Source organism: Trachypithecus francoisi, unplaced genomic scaffold (genome assembly GCF_009764315.1).
Source record: "Trachypithecus francoisi isolate TF-2019V2 unplaced genomic scaffold, Tfra_2.0 Lachesis_group4, whole genome shotgun sequence".
NCBI classification, from domain to species: Eukaryota; Metazoa; Chordata; class Mammalia; order Primates; family Cercopithecidae; genus Trachypithecus; species Trachypithecus francoisi.
This window is the reverse complement of record NW_022681469.1, coordinates 73,539,836-73,561,983: the sequence shown is the minus strand read 5'-3', so window position 1 is coordinate 73,561,983 and position 22,148 is coordinate 73,539,836. Positions and strand designations below refer to the sequence as shown.

At 33.7% G+C, this 22,148-nt stretch overlaps 1 protein-coding gene across 3 annotated transcripts in view; it reads right to left on the bottom strand.

Moving 5' to 3' along the window:
* The window catches only part of VPS50 (VPS50 subunit of EARP/GARPII complex), a 119,895-nt gene that overhangs the window by 27,327 nt on the left and 70,420 nt on the right, over window positions 1-22,148 (bottom strand). For all 3 annotated transcript variants that reach the window (XM_033194767.1, XM_033194769.1, XM_033194768.1), the window contains 5 exons: window positions 21,214-21,304; window positions 18,729-18,905; window positions 15,737-15,855; window positions 13,415-13,521; window positions 984-1,105 (listed from right to left, as the gene is read on the bottom strand). In XM_033194767.1, coding sequence (XP_033050658.1) covers window positions 984-1,105; window positions 13,415-13,521; window positions 15,737-15,855; window positions 18,729-18,905; window positions 21,214-21,304 — 616 coding nt within the window. The remainder of the gene's footprint in view (window positions 1-983; window positions 1,106-13,414; window positions 13,522-15,736; window positions 15,856-18,728; window positions 18,906-21,213; window positions 21,305-22,148) is intronic.

The following is a 22,148-nucleotide window of genomic DNA, read 5'->3' as shown; positions in this document are numbered from 1 at the left end:
TGGCCCAAAAGACAAAGTACGGCTCACCTACAAGACTAAAACATTCTGACAATTAGCTAAAACTCTACAAGGTCTTCCTTGATTAATATTTAGTGAGTTTCCAAATTCAGGGTGATGAATTAATGCATACTTTATAGTATATAAATTCTGCAGCAACATTTTGTCACTGGTCATATTAGTATTCTTTCTAAGACATATTTTTCAGAATTAAGAACCCAAGAAATTCGGGCCCTATATAAAATGATTATGTCTTTGACATACTTGTGCTCACAGCAAGGATACAAATATTTATATAATGAATGTAGTTATACATTGAAATTTACATTTTTAAAAAGATATGAAATATAACTAGTATTACAATATATTCATAGGACTCAATGGAATGTTTTTACACAGAAAACTGTCAAACATCTATGCAAATCACATAATTAATTTTAAAGTATCAAACTAGTTACCTGCCTAATATTGTGTTATTTTCTGTGAGTAGTAGAAAAAGATATACTCAATAACACTTTTGGAAACGCAAAAAGGAGGTGCAGAAAAACACTAATTCTATGGCAGGTAGATGGCTCAGTTCAGATTTTCAATTATTTTAATAAATATTTTTCATTAACTTTTAGATGTACTAGTGACTGCTAAGGTTGTTAGCCAATATTTAAAATGTCTCATTTACTGTTTTGTATTTTACATGGAGCCAGATTTAAATAAAGCAATCTGTACATTTTTCATTGCCAAATCATGTCAAGGTTAGAAACAGACGTTGCACTTTTTCTGCCAAAAATTTGAATGTATCATACCAAAGCTTAAAATTAATATAAAAGTAAGGCAATAAGGCAGACAGAAAGCTGATATCAATAATTTTGTTTTTTATGCATTCCCCAAAATAATGTTATTTGTGTATCTTCTACAAAGAGAATGAAAACTTTGACATTTATAAAATACATTTTAAAAGAAAAATTTTTTCCCTCTAAAGGTGGACTTACTGAATCATTCCGACCAAAAAAGGTATATATTGCATACAAGTAATAATCAAATAGTTGAGACATGAAATGAATAACATCAAAGGCAATTGGCTTAAGAATGTTCATCATCTGCATATATTTTCCTGAAAAGAAAAAAGAATCATAGAACAAAATTAAAATGTTAGTCTATAATTACAAAAAGACAATAAAATTACTGTACTAAAATATTTAAATATAATGAAATATTGCACTCCTTCACAGTAGCCATGTCTCAAGTACTCAGTAGTTTCATGTGGCTAATGGCTATTGTATGGGACAGCACAGATTACGAATAGTTCCATCATCTTGGAAAATTATACTGGAGAGTACTAATGTAAATACTACAATGATATTTTCCTCTGACTACATTTTACTGTTTCCCAGATTTTTATGGAACTCCTACACTCTTCTACAAATGATACTGTACAAACAAACAACATTGATTCTCTTTTCTAGGAGTTTCAATTTAAAATAATTTCTTTGAAAATGTGTAAGCTTAATAGAGTAAAATACAATGTATTTAAGAAAATATTTATTTTTCATAAGCTTATACATATATAACAAAAGTAGAAAAGCAAGAGGAAAAATGATACACACAAGGTACTGCCCATTCCCCTGAATCCTAGCCCTGTGAAATCTTGGGTCAGAGGCCAAGAACATTTCTTTATCACTGTATCATTCAAGAGCACAATATCCACAAGGTGAAAAGAACGTATCTTTCTCATTCCTTCTTTTGGAAGATGCCAGCAGTATCTCATTCCGTTTCCTCTAAATATATAATCAGATATAGTCACAGAAAAAAAAAACACAATAAATTAAACTTCTGCATTTACAAACTTGCTAATGTATTGGAAGAGTTCAAGAGAGATGGGATGAATCAAATAACAAATAACTACAAGTCCCCAATTCTGTTTCTTTTTTATGGGAAATAATAGGACAAGAAGCATATCTATTAAAAATGCTCTATACTTTCTTCTGCAGAAGATCTTAAAACAGGCCATTTACTTAATTTCCAAATAAGCCAATAATTCAGGTGCTGACTCTACTTCACGTACTGCTATGATTTTAAATTGGTACTATTAAAGACACCATGACTCAAGAGAAAACACATTCACTGCAGTACAAGAAATGACAAATGTACTCCAATGGAAATGTCTACTATCAAAATCATTTTTTTAAGAACTTAGTACGTCGTTCTTAATTTATGTGGGAAATGATTTGAAATAATAGATGGTCGAGAAGAGAAACACAAACACAAATACACATCAAAACATAATAAAAACTACTCAACTAAGATTTTATTCTTATTCCTATTTAAAAATTCTTCTGTTCCACAATCATCCTTTGCAATCATTTCACACAGTCAGACATTTTCTTGAAAAATCACATTTGAAAAATATTTGAAATATACTGCTCCTAAAACACTCTGGATCATTATGCAGGTAGTTCCTCAGCTACAAAACATATGTTTACTTAAGCTACAACTTGTTAACATATAAAATAATGCAACATTGTGAAGAAAAAAATAATATATTACATTACTCAGTTAAAAAAGAAAAAAAAAACATGAAAAAGTAGAACGAGGTAGAATGCAAATAAGTAGGCTGGCATGCATCTAGAACACGAGGTCCTCTCCATTCCCAATAAGATTAACCATTGTTTATACACCTAATCTTGAAAAAGGATATAAAGATGAATTATTAATAGGTAAAGGAATTTTACATGTGTATTCAGAAGAAAAAAATAGCTGTTCCTCACCACCTTGAAAAGAAAATTCAAACATAAGGATATTAATTTATTCATTCAACAAACACGTTATGAAGGCTTACTGTATACTTGGCCTTGTATTAAGGAACAAGGAATTACACAGAGTCCTGGCTGTTGCACCTCAAAAGGTCATACATGGAAGACAATAATCAATAAGCAGACCATCAGTATATTACAGAGTGATAAGAATGAGGACTCTGTCTTTCCAGTTCAAGAGGACAGAACAGGCAGACATTAGACATTTGGAGGCTTGAGGAGGCTTATATGCCTCCTCAGATCTTACTGAATTAAAAGAGAACATTACAATGAATTAATTACTTATCTATGAAGAGAAGAGGGTAAGAAGGTGAGGCTGGTAGGTTTGAGCACAAGAAAATGAAAAATGTCAAAACATTTCTAGACCAGAGGTGGGCAAATTTTTCCTGTAAAGGACGCAAGAGTAGATAGTTTAGGCTTTGCATACCACACAGTCTCTGTGGCAACTATTTAGCTCTGCTGTCTTCTGTTTCAACTGCTCAACTATGCCACTGTAGCACAAAAGCAGCTACAGACAGACAATATGCAAACAAATGAGCATGGGTGTGCCAATAAAGCTCTATTTACAAAAACAAGTAGCCAGCAGCTCAAAACATTTGACATCTCAAAACGTCTGTTCTAGATGACAGACAGTAGATAGGAACAGGTTGATGGAAAAACATAAGAAGCCAATAAAACAATAAGACAGCCACAAAGGAGGTGGAAGCTATTCACTAGGACAGTAACTACTTAGAATCAAGCTGGAAGGTAGGAGTGAGAAACGGGGCTGAAAAAGGATCAAGCTACAGGTTCACATGGGACAAACTGTTATCAGTCTACATTCCCCACCACCACCACTATTCCCCTCTCCTTTCCAGCAGTTAGAGGTGTAGGCTGCTAGAATTTACCCACAAAACAAAATAGAAACCCTTACGGTTCCTCTCTAAAAGAAACGATAGGCCAGGCGCGGTGGCTCACGCCTGTAATCCCAGCAGTTTGGGAGGCTGAGGCGGTGGATCACGAGGTCAGGAGATCGAGACCATCCTGGCTAACACGGTAAAACCCTGTCTCAACTAAAAAAAAAAAAAAAAAAAAAAAAAAAAAAAATACAAAAAATTAGCCGGGCGTGGTGGCGGGCGCCTGTAGTCCCAGCTATGTGGGAGGCTGAGGCAGGAGAATGGCATGAACCCTGGAGGCGGAGCTTGCATTGAGCTGAGATGTGCCACTGCACTCCAGCCTGGGTGACAGAGCAAGACTCCGTCTCAAAAAAAAAAAAAAAAAAAAAAAAAAAAAAAAAAAGAAAGAAATGATAAACAAACTAAGAGAAAAAAAAAAAAAGACAGGGGGCAAACGAACTTAAAAAAAATAAAAAACTGAAAAGCTAAGGCTTCTACCTAATTCTGGGATTTAGAGGATCTGTCCTCATAAAGACTGCCAGTAAATCTACCCAAGCCCTCTCCTATTTCACACGAAATTCCCAGTCAGAATTTCTACTGAAGAGAAAGAGCCAGCTTGAACATAGTTCTAATTACTCACAAGAAACCCACAAGGGCTATGTAAGGCTTCCATTTTAAATCTAAATAGATAATCAAAAATCACCAGGCACACAAAGAAAACTCAGAGTGTGAAAAGAAAAAGAAAAGTTGATCCCAAATGAAACAGAATAATTCAAGCTAAAAAGAGAAATATAATAATTATGTAGAACTCAATAATAAAAGATTATCCAAAAAAGAGAATATAAAAGACTTCTTAAAGGTAAAAACATAATGTTTAAAATAAAAAGTTAAATTAAGTCTCCTAAAAGGTATAGTAAAAGACAATACTGTGGGAAACATTTGAGAAAACAGATATAAAGGACCAATTTTAGTAATGGAGAAAATTGTTTTAAAAAGAGAGAACAAAGAAAATACAAAAGTGGAAATTATCAAAGAAATACTAGTGCCAGTAATAGCTGAGGAACACAGGAGTCTTCAGATCAAGAGTCCACAAACTATCAAACACACTTACTAAAAAAGAAATCATACCTAGACACATTAACATAAAATTCTGCATCAAGGAAAAAAATATTAAAACCTTTCAGACAGAGAGAGAAATTCATCTGCAACACAATAGAATGCTAGAAGTTCCAGTTCAGAAGAAAATAATTTTTAATCTACAAGTCTATTCATAGCTAAATTATCATTCGAGTGAAAGAGAAAAAAAAAAAAGACATTTTCAAACTGACACGAATTCAAACATTTACTTCTTATCAGTCTTTTCTGGGGAATAACTAAACCATGGGGAAGAGATACACAGAGGGACTGGCAAAGAAACCAACCAAGTAGCAGCATGGACAAGAACTAGAAACAAGAGAATGAACAGTGGGCCTGCCTTAGCTAACTCATCAGTGCAAGACACAGAGAGAAGTGTGGTTACCACACTTGAATGCTTCAAATACATTAGCAAGTTTGTAAATGCAGAAGTTTAATTTATTGTTTTTTTTTTTTTCTGTGACTATATCTGATTATATATTTAGAGGAAAAGGAATACGATATTGGCATCTTCCAAAAAAAGGAATGAGAAAGATATGTTATTTGCTCCTGGTGGATATTGTGCTCTTGAATGATATAGTGATAAAGAAATGTTCTTGGCCTCTGACCCAAGATTTCACAGGGCTAGGATTCAGGGGAATGGGCAGTACCTTGTATGTATCATTTTTTCTCTTGCTTTTCTACTTTTGCTATATATATATATAAGCTTATAAAAATAAATATTTTCTTAAATATATTGTATTTTACTCTATTAAGCTTACACATTTTCAAAGAAATTATTTTAAATTGAATCTCCTGGAAAAGAGAACTGATGTTGTTTGTATAGTGTCATTTGTAAAAGAGTGTAGGAGTTCCATAACAATGCTGGAAACACGGGGGAGAAATTTTTCCCATTGTGGATATGACAAGAGAGAACATGGGTTTCTCCTATATTGGAGATTTTAAAAATTAAGGTTTGTCAGTCCAACATCTACTGGGTTCCTACAAAAGTAAAAAGCACTTGGCCAGGTGCCACATATAGATGCTACAAAAATGATTTAAGGCTCTCATCCACTGGAGTTTATAACCTGATGGGACACAAGCAGGAACAGATTCTGAGTTGGAAGAACAGTCATTATTCTTATTTCAGTACACTAATTTAAGAAACCATCAATGAATATAAATGGCATATAAAGCCATAATAGCACATAAGACAAACTGGAAAAGCTATAAAAGAGGTATAAAGGAAAGGAAAGTTGGTTTAGCTTGGACAATTCAGAAAAAGGTATTGAATAATGAAGTGAAGACCAGAGTAAAAAATTAACAAGTCCATTACCTAAGTGCCTGGCTACCACGTTTATTTTTTAAATATTATATCTCAGCCCCCCAAATCTCCAATGTCATTTTCTTGTGACACGTACTGAGGGATGGTGCTTTTAGGATTATGCTCTCAAAAGATAAGGCTGTACATACAGGTAGCAATTCAGAAAATATTTTTAAATGTTAAAAATATAAATTCATGTAAATAACATCTAAATATATGTTATCTCATAGTATTATCTTATAGTATTAGTATGTAGATAATATATAGTATATATTATAATGATATAATTATATCATTATTATAATATGATTATAAACAGAAATACTAGCATGTAGTTTAAAGAGAATGACAAACTTTTTTCCTTAAACATTACATATGAAAATATTGTTTTCTTAAAAGATAATCATAAAACATGGTTTAAAAATTTATTTTATTTTATTTTATTTTATTTTATTTATTTTATTTATTTCTTTTTGAGGCGGAGTCTCGCTCCATCACCCAGACTGGAGTGCAGTGGCGCAATCTCGGCTCACTGCAAGCTCCGCCTCCCGGGTTCACGCCATTCTCCTGCCTCAGCCTCCCAAGTAGCTGGGACTACAGGCGCCCGCCACCTCGCCCGGCTAGTTTTTTGTATTTTTAGTAGAGACGGGGTTTCACCATGTTAGCCAGGATGGTCTCGATCTCCTGACCTCGTGATCCGCCCGTCTCGGCCTCCCAAAGTGCTGGGATTACAGGCTTGAGCCACCGCGCCCGGCCTAAAAATTTTAAAACACATAAAAAAGTATTGTGATACTTCTGTAAGACTGCACTTATGACTTCATTGAACTCTAACTTCATCCAAATATCTGAAACAAGGATACTTTATTTAAACAACTTATATTCAAAAAAACAAAAGAAGCTACCATTTTAAATATGTTCTGCAATCAAGAATTTTCCCATTAAATACACATTGTTTTACATTTTGATTAGGAAAATAACAGAAAGGAACCAAAGGTTCTCAAAGTGTGGTCCCTAGACTAGCTGCATCAACATTACCTGGAAACTTGTTAAAGATGCCCATTCTCAGGTTATACCCTAGAGCTACTAAATCAGATACTCTGGGAGTGGGGGACAGCAATCTGTGTTTTGTTTGTTTATTTGAGACAGAGTCTTGCCTTGTCACCCAGGCTGGAGTGCAGTGGTGCAATCTCAGCTTGCTGCAACCTTGGCTCGCTGCAACCTCTGCCTCCTGGGTTCAAGCCATTCTCATGCCTCAGCCTCCCTAGTAGGTGGGATTACAGGAGTGCCCTACCACATCTGGCTAATTTTTGTATTTTTAGTAGAGACAGGGTTTTGCCATATTGGCCAGGCTGCTCTCAAACTCCTGACCTTAAGTGATCCATCTGCCTTGGCCTCCCAAAGTACTGGGATTACAGGTGTGAGCCACCAAACCCAGCCAGCAATCTGTGTTTTAACAAGCCCTCTAGGTGATTCTGGTGCGTGCCAAAATTTAAAAATCAAAGGCTAGATCACCATAAAAGATGAATAAAACAATAATGCATAGTTCTTCTTTCTTATTGACAGGCCCTCATGCCTTGGTTTTCAAGACTTCTGCTTCACCTAATTTTTCTCCTGCCTTTCTGCTGTTTAATCATGACCTCCTTCACTGTCTGATCTTGCTGTTTGCCCTTCTAATATATCCATATCCACTGCTGTTTCCTAGGTTTCCACACTCAGCTATCTTGTGTTATACATTTTTGTGTATAGGAAGGGTAGTAGAACTTCTGTCTGATTTTCTATGAACTCAAAAGGTTAAGAGCCTCTGCCAAGATAAACTCATCCACTACCATGGTTTTAACTGTTTTATAACAATGACTCAAATTATGTATCCTGATCATCTTTTTGCTCCTGACCTCCACATCCATCTATGTAACTACCTATAGACTATTTCTACTTAAATGTCCCAGAGGTACCTCTATATGTCCAAAGTCTATACCCTATCATCAGCTCTGCAAACTTGGTCTTCCTCTCATCTTCCCTTTTTCATTTCTGGCATTATCACTAGTTAATCACACAATCCTAAAATTTGAGTGATCGCTCATCACTGATTCACCGATTCTGTCTGTTGTATTTCTAAAATCTCTCTAATCTGCCCTTCTCTCTATTACAATGGCCACTGCCATCCATATCCAGGCTTATGTCCTCATCATCCCTTGCCTGGGAGACTTCAACAGTCTGCCATCCAGTCTTTGACCTTCTCCAGTTTCCCCTTAGCTAAAGTCAATCCCTTATTTACACTTTTTTAAAAACAACAGATCTGCTGGGGTCTCTCTCCTGTTAGAAATCCCTTAAGGCGCTTATGTCCAAGGTGCATAGGACAGTCTATGAGGCCTTCTGATAATTGGTTCTTGCCCATCTTTCTCGTCACATCTCCTCTGCTTCTGCCTCCCGCCCCTATCATGTTTCTTACATTCCAGCAAACTAGACTACTGGGGTCTCTGAATATACCATGTCTTGCACATGTTCTTTCTGTCCAAAATGCCTTTACCAACTTCTTCATCTATGAGAACTTATTCATCTTTCAAACTCAATTAGGGTGTCAGCCCCCACAGTGAGTCAGTCCTTTCACTTCCTACCCAAAAAGGAAAATTAATCATCATTCTTTCTCTCGCCTCTTTTCTGTTTATTTACGCTTATAACAACACAGTGTAAACTTTTTTATTTGTATGCTATTTCCCTCATTGGACTCCTTAAGTAGAAAGACTATGGTTTCTTCATGACTGTATCTCCAACAGCTAACCGGAAACAAAGTAGTGACTCAAAAAAACAAAAAATCTGTTGGACTAAAACTGATGAATGCAATATACATGGCAAAAAAGGAACTGATTTCCTTAATGTTGAAATTAAAACCTATATATTTCCTTATTATATAAAAATGAGCAGTGGATATAACTAGTTTGCAAGTAAATAGAAATGTCTTTTAAGCATATGAAAAGATGCTTCAATTCACTCATAATTAAACACATTTTTGAATGAGATGCCATTTTTAACCTATCAGACTAGCAAGTACCCAAAGCTGGAGGATAGACAGTGTTGCTGAGACTAAGAAAAGAGCTACCCTCAAATACTGTTGATGAATGAGTAAACTAACAGAACTCTGTTAGTAAGCTCGTTAGTAACCTCACTGGTAAATTGAGAATGTCCATCAAAACTGGAAATGTATATACTCTTTGATCCAGCTAGAGGAAGTATTTATAGGAATTTGTTCTATAGCTCTATCTGTATAGGCACAAAGACATTTCTTCAAGGATAACTTGCTGTGGCAGTTTGTAGTATGAAATGACGTAACCTATATGTTGAAAAGTAGAAGACGTATAAATTGTGGCACTTATAATATTACAACTATACAACAGGAAAAAAGAATGAAATCCACACATACTAAGATAGGTAATACATTAAGGTATTTTAAGTGTAACCTTAAGATATTTTAAGTAAAAAAGCCCGATAAAAACAGTATAGTGTAATCCAATTTTCGAAACAAACAAAACAACAACAAAAAAAAATAGGAGAGAGGAGATATACATATTAAATATATTTGTACTAACACTAGTATTTCCAGAAGAAAACAGGAGAAACTGAGTCGTTTTGCCTGGGGAAGGAGACTTGCAGCTCAGGGGCTCTGCTTATATCTTGGAGTATTTTAATTTTTAACCATTTTCATGCATTACCTTTCCATTTAAAATGCTCAATGATAAAGAGTATGCCAGCAAACTAAACTGCTGGGAAACTTCAACAGTCTGTCATCTAGTATTTTACCTTCCCCCAAGGAAAAGAATGTATATTACACCTAAAAGAATATATATTACACCTAAATATCCCTTAGATGCACATATCCTATTTTCATTTTAAATACTGATGCATGTGCTAGGGTATATTTTTTCTAGCTACTAAAGTGGTAATTTTGCTGTTGTCGGCAGTTGTTATAAGCATGGACTTCGGTAATCTAGCACCTGCTCCTCAGACCTATCACACCTGCTCAAGTGAGAGCTGCTTCCAGGAGAGAAAACCGTGAATACCAAGGCTATTTCACTGATGAGACACATTTCCTAAAATTTCTCTTTCTCTGTCTGCAAGAAACCATCAGGCTGACAGAATTTTCTCTTTATATAATACAAGCAAGTCTTCTGATCAGTCCTCTCCATTAGTGCAAAGCCTCCCTGAGCCTTTCTAATAAATTTAGTTACCACCTAGGGTAAGGAAGCCCCATTAACACTCTTTTGTTTACTCTCTGCTAATTATCTGCCAAGTAAATACTACTTGAAAGGGACATTTTAAATATGCCTTTAATGTTCTAATATGTGTTTCCCAAATACTCAATAATTAGTTCCTTCATCTTCTCAAGCACCAAAAATTAATCTGTCTTATTTACACAACCATACTTCTCCCTTTGTAGGAAGAGGCATGACTTTTGCCAGTTTATAATCTTCAGGCACTTCTATGCAATAACAACAGTGGATGGAATAGTGCATTTACTAGTCACAGACCTCTGAGACAGTGGCTTCGTTAAAGTTCTGTTTTGTATATATCTAAAAACTGAAGATAAAAACATCCCAGGGAGAGAGAAAATGATAGGAATAAAAGTCTACTGGGGATCCCAACTGAGGTGATAATGGCAGCACCTAATTCCAGTCCTAAATGAAAAGATATAAAAGTTAAATTGCCATACTCGGCATTGTTTCCTAATTGCAAGTCCAGTAAAAGATATGGTAGTGTAGGAAGTTGAAATTGCAATAGTCAAATTCTCTTCACAGAGTAAGGCTTTATTCAGGACTGTGCCATACTTTAAAGGCTCTTGAATGTGGCTTTTCTCAGTTCCTATAAACCCACTGTTCAAAAGCAAGGCCCACTATGCTGATCAGCAATCTTCATATAAGAATTTGTTACTATCGTCTGAATTCAGCACCAGGAGCATATTTCTACCATTATTATAAAGGCCTGTATCTTTTTCACAGATAATAAGGAGAGTGGAATACATTGTTTCCTGAATTCCCTTATGCCTACCAAGAAGTTAAGCACTGTATTTGATGTCTGCATTAAATATGATATGATAAAGCATGATGTGCCCACTCCTCAACTTTGCCTTAGCCTTGTATTTTATTTTATTTGATTATTATGAAAACATGCCTTCGGAGTAAACAGCAACATGACTACCTCCAGCCCCTTTTGAACTAGGTAAGGTAAAAAATATAAACAACTGTTTAGATGTGTTTGATTATATTATTTTTTCCAATTTCCCATAAGAGCATGATACAGCCCTGCCCACTTCCCTTGACTTGCGGTGCTTCCTGTGGCAGAGGCATACTTCTCCCTCCCTTTGCCAAGCCTGACTTGCTTTGGCCATGACATGTCAGAGGAAGTCAAGGGTGACACATGGAAGCAGAAGCTTCAAGAGTCATAACATAGTTTGTTCTTGCTCTTCTTCCCATGTTCCAGATTGGTTGGTACTATTCTTTCAGCCTACATCTTAGAATGAAGAGACACACGGAGCAGAGCTACATATAATCAGGAGACAATGCGTATCACGAGAGAAAAATAAAACTTTGTGGCTGAAAGTCATTGATGCACCAAGAGTGGCTTGTTACTTCAACATAACCTAGCAAAAGCTGACTACATCTCAAGTGATGTGCTCAGACACTGAAAACTACTGAGTCTAGAAGGCTAAGGAGGATGACAATTACTCTGAAATGTCTAAATTTCTATCAGTGAGGACAAGATAAAGGAACCAAGCCCATGAAGCCTGAAAAATGGATTGTGGGGTGGTCGGTATGAGAGAAGGAAGGACAGGACAACTACCACTATATATCTGAAAAGTGATCACATGGAAGAATAGAAGAAATAGAAGATAAAAGAAATAGAAGAACAGAATAAATAGAAATAGAAAAAAAATTTTTTTTTAAGTATGAACTTATTCTTCTTGCTTCTAAGGGAAGAACTCTTAGACCAAAAGGACAGACCAAAAGCTAGAATCACAGAGAGACAGGTTTTGGTTTACCTTAGGGAAGAGACTTCTACTAATGAGATCAGTCTAATGATAGAATGAGTAGTCTTGCAAACCACTATGTTTCCAATGACTGGGAGTCACGAAACAGAAGCTAGACAGCCACCACATATTAGAGACATTACAGAAAGACAACCGACTTCATGGGAACTTACACCAATGACCTCTCAGCACTCTTCCAATTCTGATTCTACAAATTCTAGAGAGTTATTTCTGACACTATGTTCAGTCAGTTCTCTTGGAAGAAGAAGAAAAGCTTAGTTCCCTGGCAATAATTAGTCACAGAATAGCTTTTTAGAATCTATCCTTTTTTCTGAGCATCATGAAAATGTATACCTTTCTTTTCTTCTCAGTTCAGTAACATTTTTTGCTCTTTCTAGAGAAACCGTGACTCCTAAAAAGCATTCTATACATTTTATCCTATTCGTTAATTACATTTAATAATTATCTTAAAGAACACGGACTATTTCAACAGAGCTAAGATTAATCAAACTAGGCAATAGATAAATACCATCTTCATAGATAGAGATTTTTATGGAAAACCACTAAAATTCCTGATTGGAATAATGAAGGTTAATATGAGAAGACATCTCTATAACTTATTTGTCAAATAGATAGACTTATTAGTGAAATAGAAAGGCTAAAAGCATACAAGATGTTGAAATACTGACATTAACAAAAAATCCACATCATCCTCAAACCTGAATATTTAAAATGTCATTTCTTCATATTGTTTCCCTTCTACAAAATCATCAATAAATGTCTTATCTGTAATAAGAACACTATTTCCTATAATCTGAACATTTAGCTTGTAAATCCCTTGAGTCTGAAAATGCCAGAAAGTCACTATTCACTCTGCCTGACAGAAGATTGTAAAGATCTATGAAACAACAAAGTAAAAAACTAAATGTGAAATAATAAATGTGAAACTGGTACTATCTTATCTTGCATGTACCTCTAACCTACCGAGAGAATTCTTCATCACATTTCAATTAACTGAAATATTTTAGAAAAATTGGAAGATACAAAGACTTAATAAACAGGTAACTTAAAAAGAGAAACTGGCATTACTATTAGTATTATAGTATTTGGAACATTTAAAATGAGAAGCATTGACATATGATAACCTTAAATCCCTTATTGCAGAGAGCACCAGAGTATACCAGACAACGAAAACCATAAGTAAAAGTCATTCAGTAACAAACTAATTTAACTGTTATAATGTTTCTTTTTCTTTGTTTTTAAAGGTGTAGCTACTTACCAACAAGTCTTATTACATTCAACGTTGTATTTGTTAAGATAGGGGCATTCACTTTATTTAGACTGTAATCTGATTTCTTCCTGCTTTTTAGAGTTTCCCGAGAAACACTTTATATGGAAAAACAAAACAGAGTTGCTAGAGTTGTCAAGTAATAAACCAATAAGTTACTCAGATTAGTCCATAGACTTTATTAACTAATTATTTAATGAAAATCATACTATGCATTAGGTAAAGATATAGAGATTAACTTCTTATCCTTATAAAATTTACAATCCACAAGTAAGGGAAATAAGTAAGCAAAAAAATAAAGTACCATAATGCATTTCTTCGATTATAAAACATTATCAACCACTAAAAAAGCTAATCACTTTAAAAAACAAATTTTCCAGGATAATGACATATCTAGGTGCAGATGTACTATGTTTCTTGATTTCAGAAACTTATAAACATGAAAAAATACCCTCCTAAGAATCTGAATTAAGTAGAGAATATTGGTGACAGTATTTGGGGTTAAGGGGCAGCATTAGGTTAGATTCAAAAGAAAAGTAAAAGTTATATGGTCAGCACAGAAAAAAGGGCCAGCATAAAACAGGGTTATAGATAAAAGAGAACAGCGTGCTCAGAAAAGTACAAGGAGTTCACCACATTCGCAAGTAGAAGAACTGAACAGAGGGGAAAGTAACAAGAAAGGAGGCAAGTAAAGGCCGGATATCCCTGAAAGCAATCAAACCTGAGGGATATGAACCTTATCTTGAATACAGTGGTGAGTCACTAAAAGCTAACCAGAAAAACAGCAAGATTAAATTTGTAACTATGAAAAAAAAAAAAAAACCCTAAATTTAGATCTAAGAGTTGTTTGGAATGGGGCAAGCCTAGAGACAAGAATCCAAGGTAAAGGAGTTGATTTAATAATCTGGCTCAGAGATAATTTTGGCATAAACTAGAATGGTAGTGGTGAAATGCCAGAAAAATTGGTCAATTCAAGAGACACAAGTTAGAATTGATAATAACTCTTAATTTATTGGCTTTAGTCACTAATTCGTTCAATTCAAACTTCTTAGGGGTAAGAAGTTTAGGGGGCTGCAGTAACCCTACCAAAAATGGAGGTATATACACATGGCAGACACTATCTCACTTGTACATTTCAATTCAAATAGACCTTTCCTTTTGGCCAAAATATGCCCAAAACATATCTAATAAAGAATTCCAACAAAATAGTTCTGTTTAGTTCACAGTAGATCATACTGACACTTAATATCATACATATGCAAAAACCAATAGAACAAATTTTTTCAATTAAAATAGCTACAACTACGTGAATTGCTCACTTTTGAAAACAGTATTATTTCAGTCGGGATTTCAAGTTAAACAGTATTAAATAGGTAGCTTGGCGTTAAACGATAAGAGTATACTTATCGTTAAGAATCTATCATTAAGAAAAAAAGTACATTTATAGTCACTAAACATATGATAGTCACGAAATCAAGTCATTTCAACATTCCAGAATCAGGCCCATTTAACTGGCAAAAGGTAAGAAAAAATTCTGTTATAATTATCATAGTTTTGAAGAGGTCAGTTTATCATAAAACAAAACTCAACCACTAATAGGACACCTTGGTAGAAAGTTCAAATAGTGAACAAAAATGACACAGGGGAAATAAGTGGTGATTTTCCGTGTTTACAAGATTGAAGCAAGAACTCCACATACAAAACAAATGACCATTTTCTCCTTGAGGTTTTTTATTTATCTATGTAAATCACATAAATGGCCACCAAAAGCAGGATTGATTTTATAAATCTAAACGCTTTTTCCTCTGCAAAAACAATCTCTTTGATTATGCCCAATACTTTCGACAATAATTTTACCAGATTTTAAAAAATGACTAACTTTGTGATGCCATAAAAAAGGAATTAGAATCTTGCTACAAAAAGCAATGTCAAACACACTACATAACTCAAAGGAAAGCTAAATTAAAACTAGCCATTTAAGAATTTTTAAATGGCTAAATCAATTTCTTTTTGACACATTAACAATCCAGTTCATAGTTAAATGAACTGATTTGTGAGATGCTGGCAAAGGTTTCGCTAAGCAGAACTTTTCATATAACTATTTTGTTTTTCATTAAATCCAGTTATGAAATGTTAGGAGGAAAAACACATTTTAAACCTTCCAGGAATCATTTAAAACATACTAACTTCTGTCAGGTGACATAATAAGTACCAAAAAAAAAAAAATTTTGTTTCTTCTTAACCTTAAAATAAATCCTATACTTAAGAGCACAAGATAAAATGCTAAATACCACACAATTTAAGAACAATCACCTTTTCACAGGAACATCTCCTGTCTGCTCATCCACATAGTCTCGTTTGAGTTCCTCAGGAACATCACTGTCACTGTCATACTCTTGATAGGCACTCTTTTCTTGTTCATCAGATTCATACTGAAGAAAACACAGGATATTAAAAAATGAGTATAAAGGGCCTCTTTTCGTGGGGTGTCTCAACACAGTGAAAGTACTCAATTTTATAAGAAACAGCTAAATACAAGAAAATCCGTAGTTTAGCTTTAATGTTGTCACCAAGAATCTGATTATTCTTCCACTGTCTTCATCATTCTACCTTAATCAGCACAAAAGAAAAATATTACACCTATAAAAGCTTGAAAATGCGCAACAAAATAAAATCACCATAAACCAAAACCTAACAAACATTCCACTAGGCCTAAAAAGAGAAGAGTACACATAAGCACTTTTTTTTTTTTTTTTACTTAAAGTCTCTCAGAAGTTTCACCATACTTATTTCCAATTTGCTAATAAAATTCATTAAAAAGAGGTTCAGTATCCAATTCTGGCACTCTGGAAGTATTACTTCAGCTTAATAAACATGCACAACACACATGCTGATGTTTTAATTCACTATAAGACTTAATTTCAAGGGCAGCTTAGAAAATTAAGCTTAGAACACAGTGACCTGCTGAGAATGAGGACAAAAATGGTGGATTTACTCTTGAGAGGAAGAATGTCTTCCTAACATTTTCATCATCTTTATGGCACCATGGCCCAATGCCAGCACGGGAAAGGACAGTGGAATTCATGCACAGTAAAGGAAGCAGTGACAGCATTTTCATCATTATCATCATCATCATCATCATCATCTATTAATGTTATAGATTAATATGATTAAATAATGGCTAATATTCGTAGGATTAAATAATAGCTACCAATGAGTTTTTAACCAAGTATTATGCTAAGTTCTTTCATGAATTATCTCATTTAATTGTACAGACACTTCTATGAGAAAGTTTTATCTCCACATGACAGTTGAGAAAACCAGTATGATAACAACATGGAAATAATTTAGTGCCCTAATTCAACAACTATTTTTTGAGAGTCTGTTAATAAAAAGCACTATGAAAGGTCGTATTTAGATGTGGACCCTGATTCTCAAGGACATAAGTTGCACCTGGGAAGATTAGATCACACATTAATAACTGCAAACAAGCCTTACAGGTACTCCTTTATACTTATACACAATGTGATCCTGATGCTATGGAGAAAGGTATTCTACACAAACTAGGATGTCCTGATTACAACAACAGAGTTTTGTGACCACATCGTATCATAGATACCCATTATTTGAGGATTCAGTGTTTGCAAATTTGCCTGCCCACTGAAATTTATTTGTAACCCTAAAGTCAACACTTCCGATATTTCTGGAGTCATTCATAAATGTGCAGAACAGTGAAAAGTTTGAGCCATCCAACATGCATGTTCCCAGCTGAATACAAAGCATGCTCTGTCTTCTTGCTTAGGCTCTCATACTATAAACAAATTTCCTTTTCATTACCTATTTAGTGCCAAGTGCTTTGTATTTTTGTGCTTTTTGTTGGTGATTTAACTGTTTAGAATGCCACCACAAGTGTAGCCCTGAAGTGCTGTTTAGTGTTTCTAAGTACAAGAAGGCTGTGATGTGCCTTAGAAATAAAATATGTGTGTCTGATAAGCTTCATTTAGGCAAGAGTTATGGCGTTGTTGACTATGAATTCAGATTATGTACTGATGGGCTGATAAATATGTTGTAACCAGAGGCTTATAGGAACCTAATCTTATATTTGCTCTGGGAGTAATGGTTGAGTATTTGTTAAATCAGTATTCACAGCAACTTTATAGACCACACTGCTGAAAATAATGGGAATCAAATGCTATGTAAGTTTTAGTTAGTGAATCACTTTTATAGAGAGATATATTATTCCAAAATAATTGGAATGACTTTAAATTCCTCTCAGTTTAGTCAATTTCACAGAGGCAAAATGTCACAAAGAATCACTGAATCATAATTTTAAATATGGCTTACTATGAAACAATTTAAACTTCATGAATTTCATCTTCACCAAATGAAAAATAAATCCTAAAACTAACATAAAATATAAAGACAAATCCTTCAACATATTTTTGTCACATCTGAATGGTTTTCACTTTAGCTTCATCAATCAAAAATAAAAATCATATTGGGTCATTATGGGAATTATGAAGATCAGAAGAAACCATCAAATAACTTATTAAGTCAAGTAAAATACCATGAAAACACCACGCAGGTAGCTGTGAAGCAAGCATTCCTCTCACTGTAAATATGGAGAAACTGAGGGTCACAAAGTTAAAATAATTTGCCAAGGGCCACACAGCTGATAAATAATAAAGATGATATTCATTATTTGCCTTCAAATCCTTTACACTAATTCATACTACATCTAGTTGATATTGTTTTTGAGGTCCTAAAAGGTGTTGTTAAAATATTGTACTTCTAAATCTCAAAAAAAAAAATCCCTGCCAGGCAATTAAGCAAGACATTACTACTTTCTCTTAGATAAAGGGACATAGAACAAAAGGAATCTGTGACCCATGAAGAGAAAAAGGGTAGATGATATCCATTCCCTCACTCATCTCACAATATATCACATCATATTCACATAATATATCACATAAATATTCAGTGAAGAAATTACACTACTATTTGATTAGCAACCTGATAAGAACATCATGTAATAAGAACATAAAGCAAACAAAAAGGGAAAATTTACTATTCAAGAGGACAAGGTCAACAAAGCATATTGTAAAGTCATTACCTATAAATGCAATATCATAGATACATTAAGTATATAGGTAGGCAGGGTGGTAGTAAATGGATACATAAATGGGTAGTAAATGGATATATTCTTTAATAATAATTCATAGCCAATGTAGTAAATTGCCTTGCTCATTGAGTAGAACAGTTTTAAACTAAAAAAACTCACTTATGTTTCACATACACCACATACCCCATTAGAAGCTAAGACATCTTCTGTTTCTTCATCTTTGTGGTTGGCCTGAATTTCAAATGGATTCCCACCACTACAGTACTGCTCAAACAAGGTCACTGTTTTTGAAGAAGTTGAGACTGGCTGCTTACTAGGTGAAACTGATGGGGAGCGAGACTGTTCCATGAATTTAAATTCCTAGATGTTAAAAAAGGAGCCAGATACCTTTTAGCAACAATAAAATTCTAATACATAAACTGAATCCCTCAATATAAACGTAGAGTTAGCAGAAAAACAACATCTTGATCTTCAAGTTATTGACTTTTAAATCTTTCAAGTTATCTAAAAGTACACACTTAGAAATACATGTCTAAAGGTTTTCCTAAAGACAACTCAGTGAATGATATCACTTAAAACAGTATCATCTGCATCAAACTACTTTCGGCTTCCTTTAAGAAACTGCAGAGATTATTTTTTAAAATAGCTTAAGAAATCTGAATGATGTCTTCTAAAAATTTTAACAGAACAGCAAAAATCTTAATCAATAAAGTCATTTACGAAAACTAATTGTTAAAGTAGAACACTATGCTTTTTCATATGTTGGCACTACTTAAGATATTCTATACAAATACATCAGAAACAAAGTATGAAGTGTATATGTGTTACATTGATGCCTACAAACTTTCATTTACTTTTCTCTATATACCAAGAAACAGACAACACGAACATATATGCCAAAGTCATAAGATGTGTCCTCTACTCCTAGCAAAGCTAAAGAGTTGTAAGACCTAGTCTAAATCATGCATTAACCACATGAGGAAACTGAGGCAGTTTGAAGGGATTCAGTGCAAAGTTCAACCTCACACAGCTAATTACAGGAAAAGCGGGAATAATCTCTAAAGTTCCTTTGAATTACAAAAATCTTGATTTAATGATTTATCACAAAATTTAACAAATATTTTTCCTTTCTCTAAACAAAATAATCCCAATATTTAAATCCCAAATATAAATTTCAATGATATTCTTGAAAGATATTCTTAAAATTCTTGAAAGGTACATTGACTTGTTGTATTAAATAATATATGTGTTTATTTTCCTTTTACATTTCAACTATACATTTAATCATATACATTAATAATGCCTAAGAATCATGCCATTATTTTTATAATTCTAAACAAGGAGTGAATATACATCAACGAGACTAATTTTTAGAAAATCCAATCCACAGGAATGCATGTCAGGTGAACACTAAGTTGTGAATAGTTTTCAAGGTAACTACTTTAAAGGAGATAATGTTCACCTAGATGGGAATGCTTCAACATGCCTTTTTTAAAAAACATGTCTTACAATTATACTAAGTGTGACAATGTCACAACACACACACACAGTCTGATGGTTAAAAAGGAGTTCAAATAAAATTATTTAATAGATATTCTAAAATGAACGTTAAACTTAGAATTCTAAATAATGTTAAGGAATTACCTTAAATCTTTGAGAATTCGTAAATCCTATGTTAATTTAATGTTAATGGTTATGTTAATACTAATTAACATTAACATTAATTCTGCTGTCTTTAAAGCATTTAATAATCACTATGTTCCAGTGTTTTCAATATTTCTTATAATAGAAAAACAATATAATAAAACTGGATAAGAAGCTATTGTACAATATGAGCATAAAGACAATCAATCCCTATCAAAAAAAACTTCTAATTATGTATTCTGTACATTTATCCAGAGTAAGAAAATTGCTTTCTAGAAAGCTATTCCTTCCAAAGGCAAAAACTAAAGACCCCGTACTTTCTGAACAAGAATCTAACTATATGCACTGCATTTTGACACTTGGTATTTGCAGAACACAATCTTTCACACAGGAATATTTATCTACAATGTGTTTCAAACAAGGGAAAAATCAAACTAATTAAAGATGTTTTTGCAGACTGCTTATTCTGTAAGTATTTGAGGAACTGATTAACTAATACAAATTAGTTAAGAGTATTTTTTATAAGTGCCTCTTTTGTATCTGAGGCATTTTTTCATTACAGGCAAATTTAAGAATTGCAGCACAAATTAAGAACCTACTAGTCCCTTTAAGAAATGAAAAAATTCTACAAATATAATTATTTGTATTATATTTGTATATGTATTAAACTATGCCAAAATATAGCTAATTAATTATTTGCAAAATTTAAATACAGCAGTCAGCCCTTTTCGGAATTCAAAACAAACAAAAAATATCACTTTAACTGTAACTCTTTTTAGGCAAAAGAGATTTCCTGAAGTATGTAAACTGAATTTTATAAAAGAAGACTGATTTTTCACAACCATAAAAGGGTCATTCCTATAAAAGAGGCTGGCTACTAATGACTTTCAAGGAAGGAAGATAAGAAACTGCTCCTTAATTTATTTTATAAATGTTTTCATGTATTTGCGGACTTTTTTTCCAAAGGAAAAGGGTAAAAAAGATGACTAAATGACAGATTTCTTTGTTCTTAAGAAACACTTACATGAAGTTGCAAGATGCTGAAATTTGACTTAACAGGACAAAGTTCCCAAGTCTCATTCTCTAAGAACATTCTCAGTTCATCAAGCCGTGTTCTTAAAAAAAGAAAATGAACACTCCAAAAAGTGAGAAAAGTACACTGCACACAAGAATTGAGGAAATAATGTACAATACAAATAATTATAGGATTAATGTCATGATCATAATCAACTTTGAGAACCCACTGGGATTAATACAGTAGACAGAAATGTCTACTTTTGTTAGTTAGTATCTTATCATCCTTGACAGAAAAACTCTCAAATGCTACTAAACTAAATATTTTTACTATATTGCAAAAGTAATGCATAGGAAATGACAATTTTATTAGGGTACTAAATTAAAAGCTTGTCTTCAACTCACATAAATATCCTTAGCTGATCATATATCGATGCTAAAACATAAAGAAAAATTTACAGATTATATGAGATCATAAATACTAACACGTTGCGTTAAACAGCACAGATCTGAGCCATACCTAGTAAAGCCACAATAGCAAGATAATTATCACTTTCTGAAAACATTTAGCTCAGTGCCTGTCTCTACAAAGCATTTACAAATTACGTGAGCAGGTAAGACACATATATATTTGACATTCCACTAATCACTTATGCCGTACTGATCTCTTCTTTCTTTAATGCTATTGTTCTTATTGTCTATCCTGAGTAATCAGCACATGATATAGGCAGCCCCAGAAAAACAAACTTTATTTTCAGTTGAAAAAAGGGCCAGTGCCTGCCCTGTTCTTCCTCTTTCTACCACAAGTTGTTAGTATCACGCTAAAAATGAAATCTAGATTTTTTTAAATCCACAGATTCAAAATAAAGAGACAATAAATACATGAATCTGTAAAAATCAGGAATTGCTCCAAATACTAGAGTTAACAGACAAGGACTTTAAAAC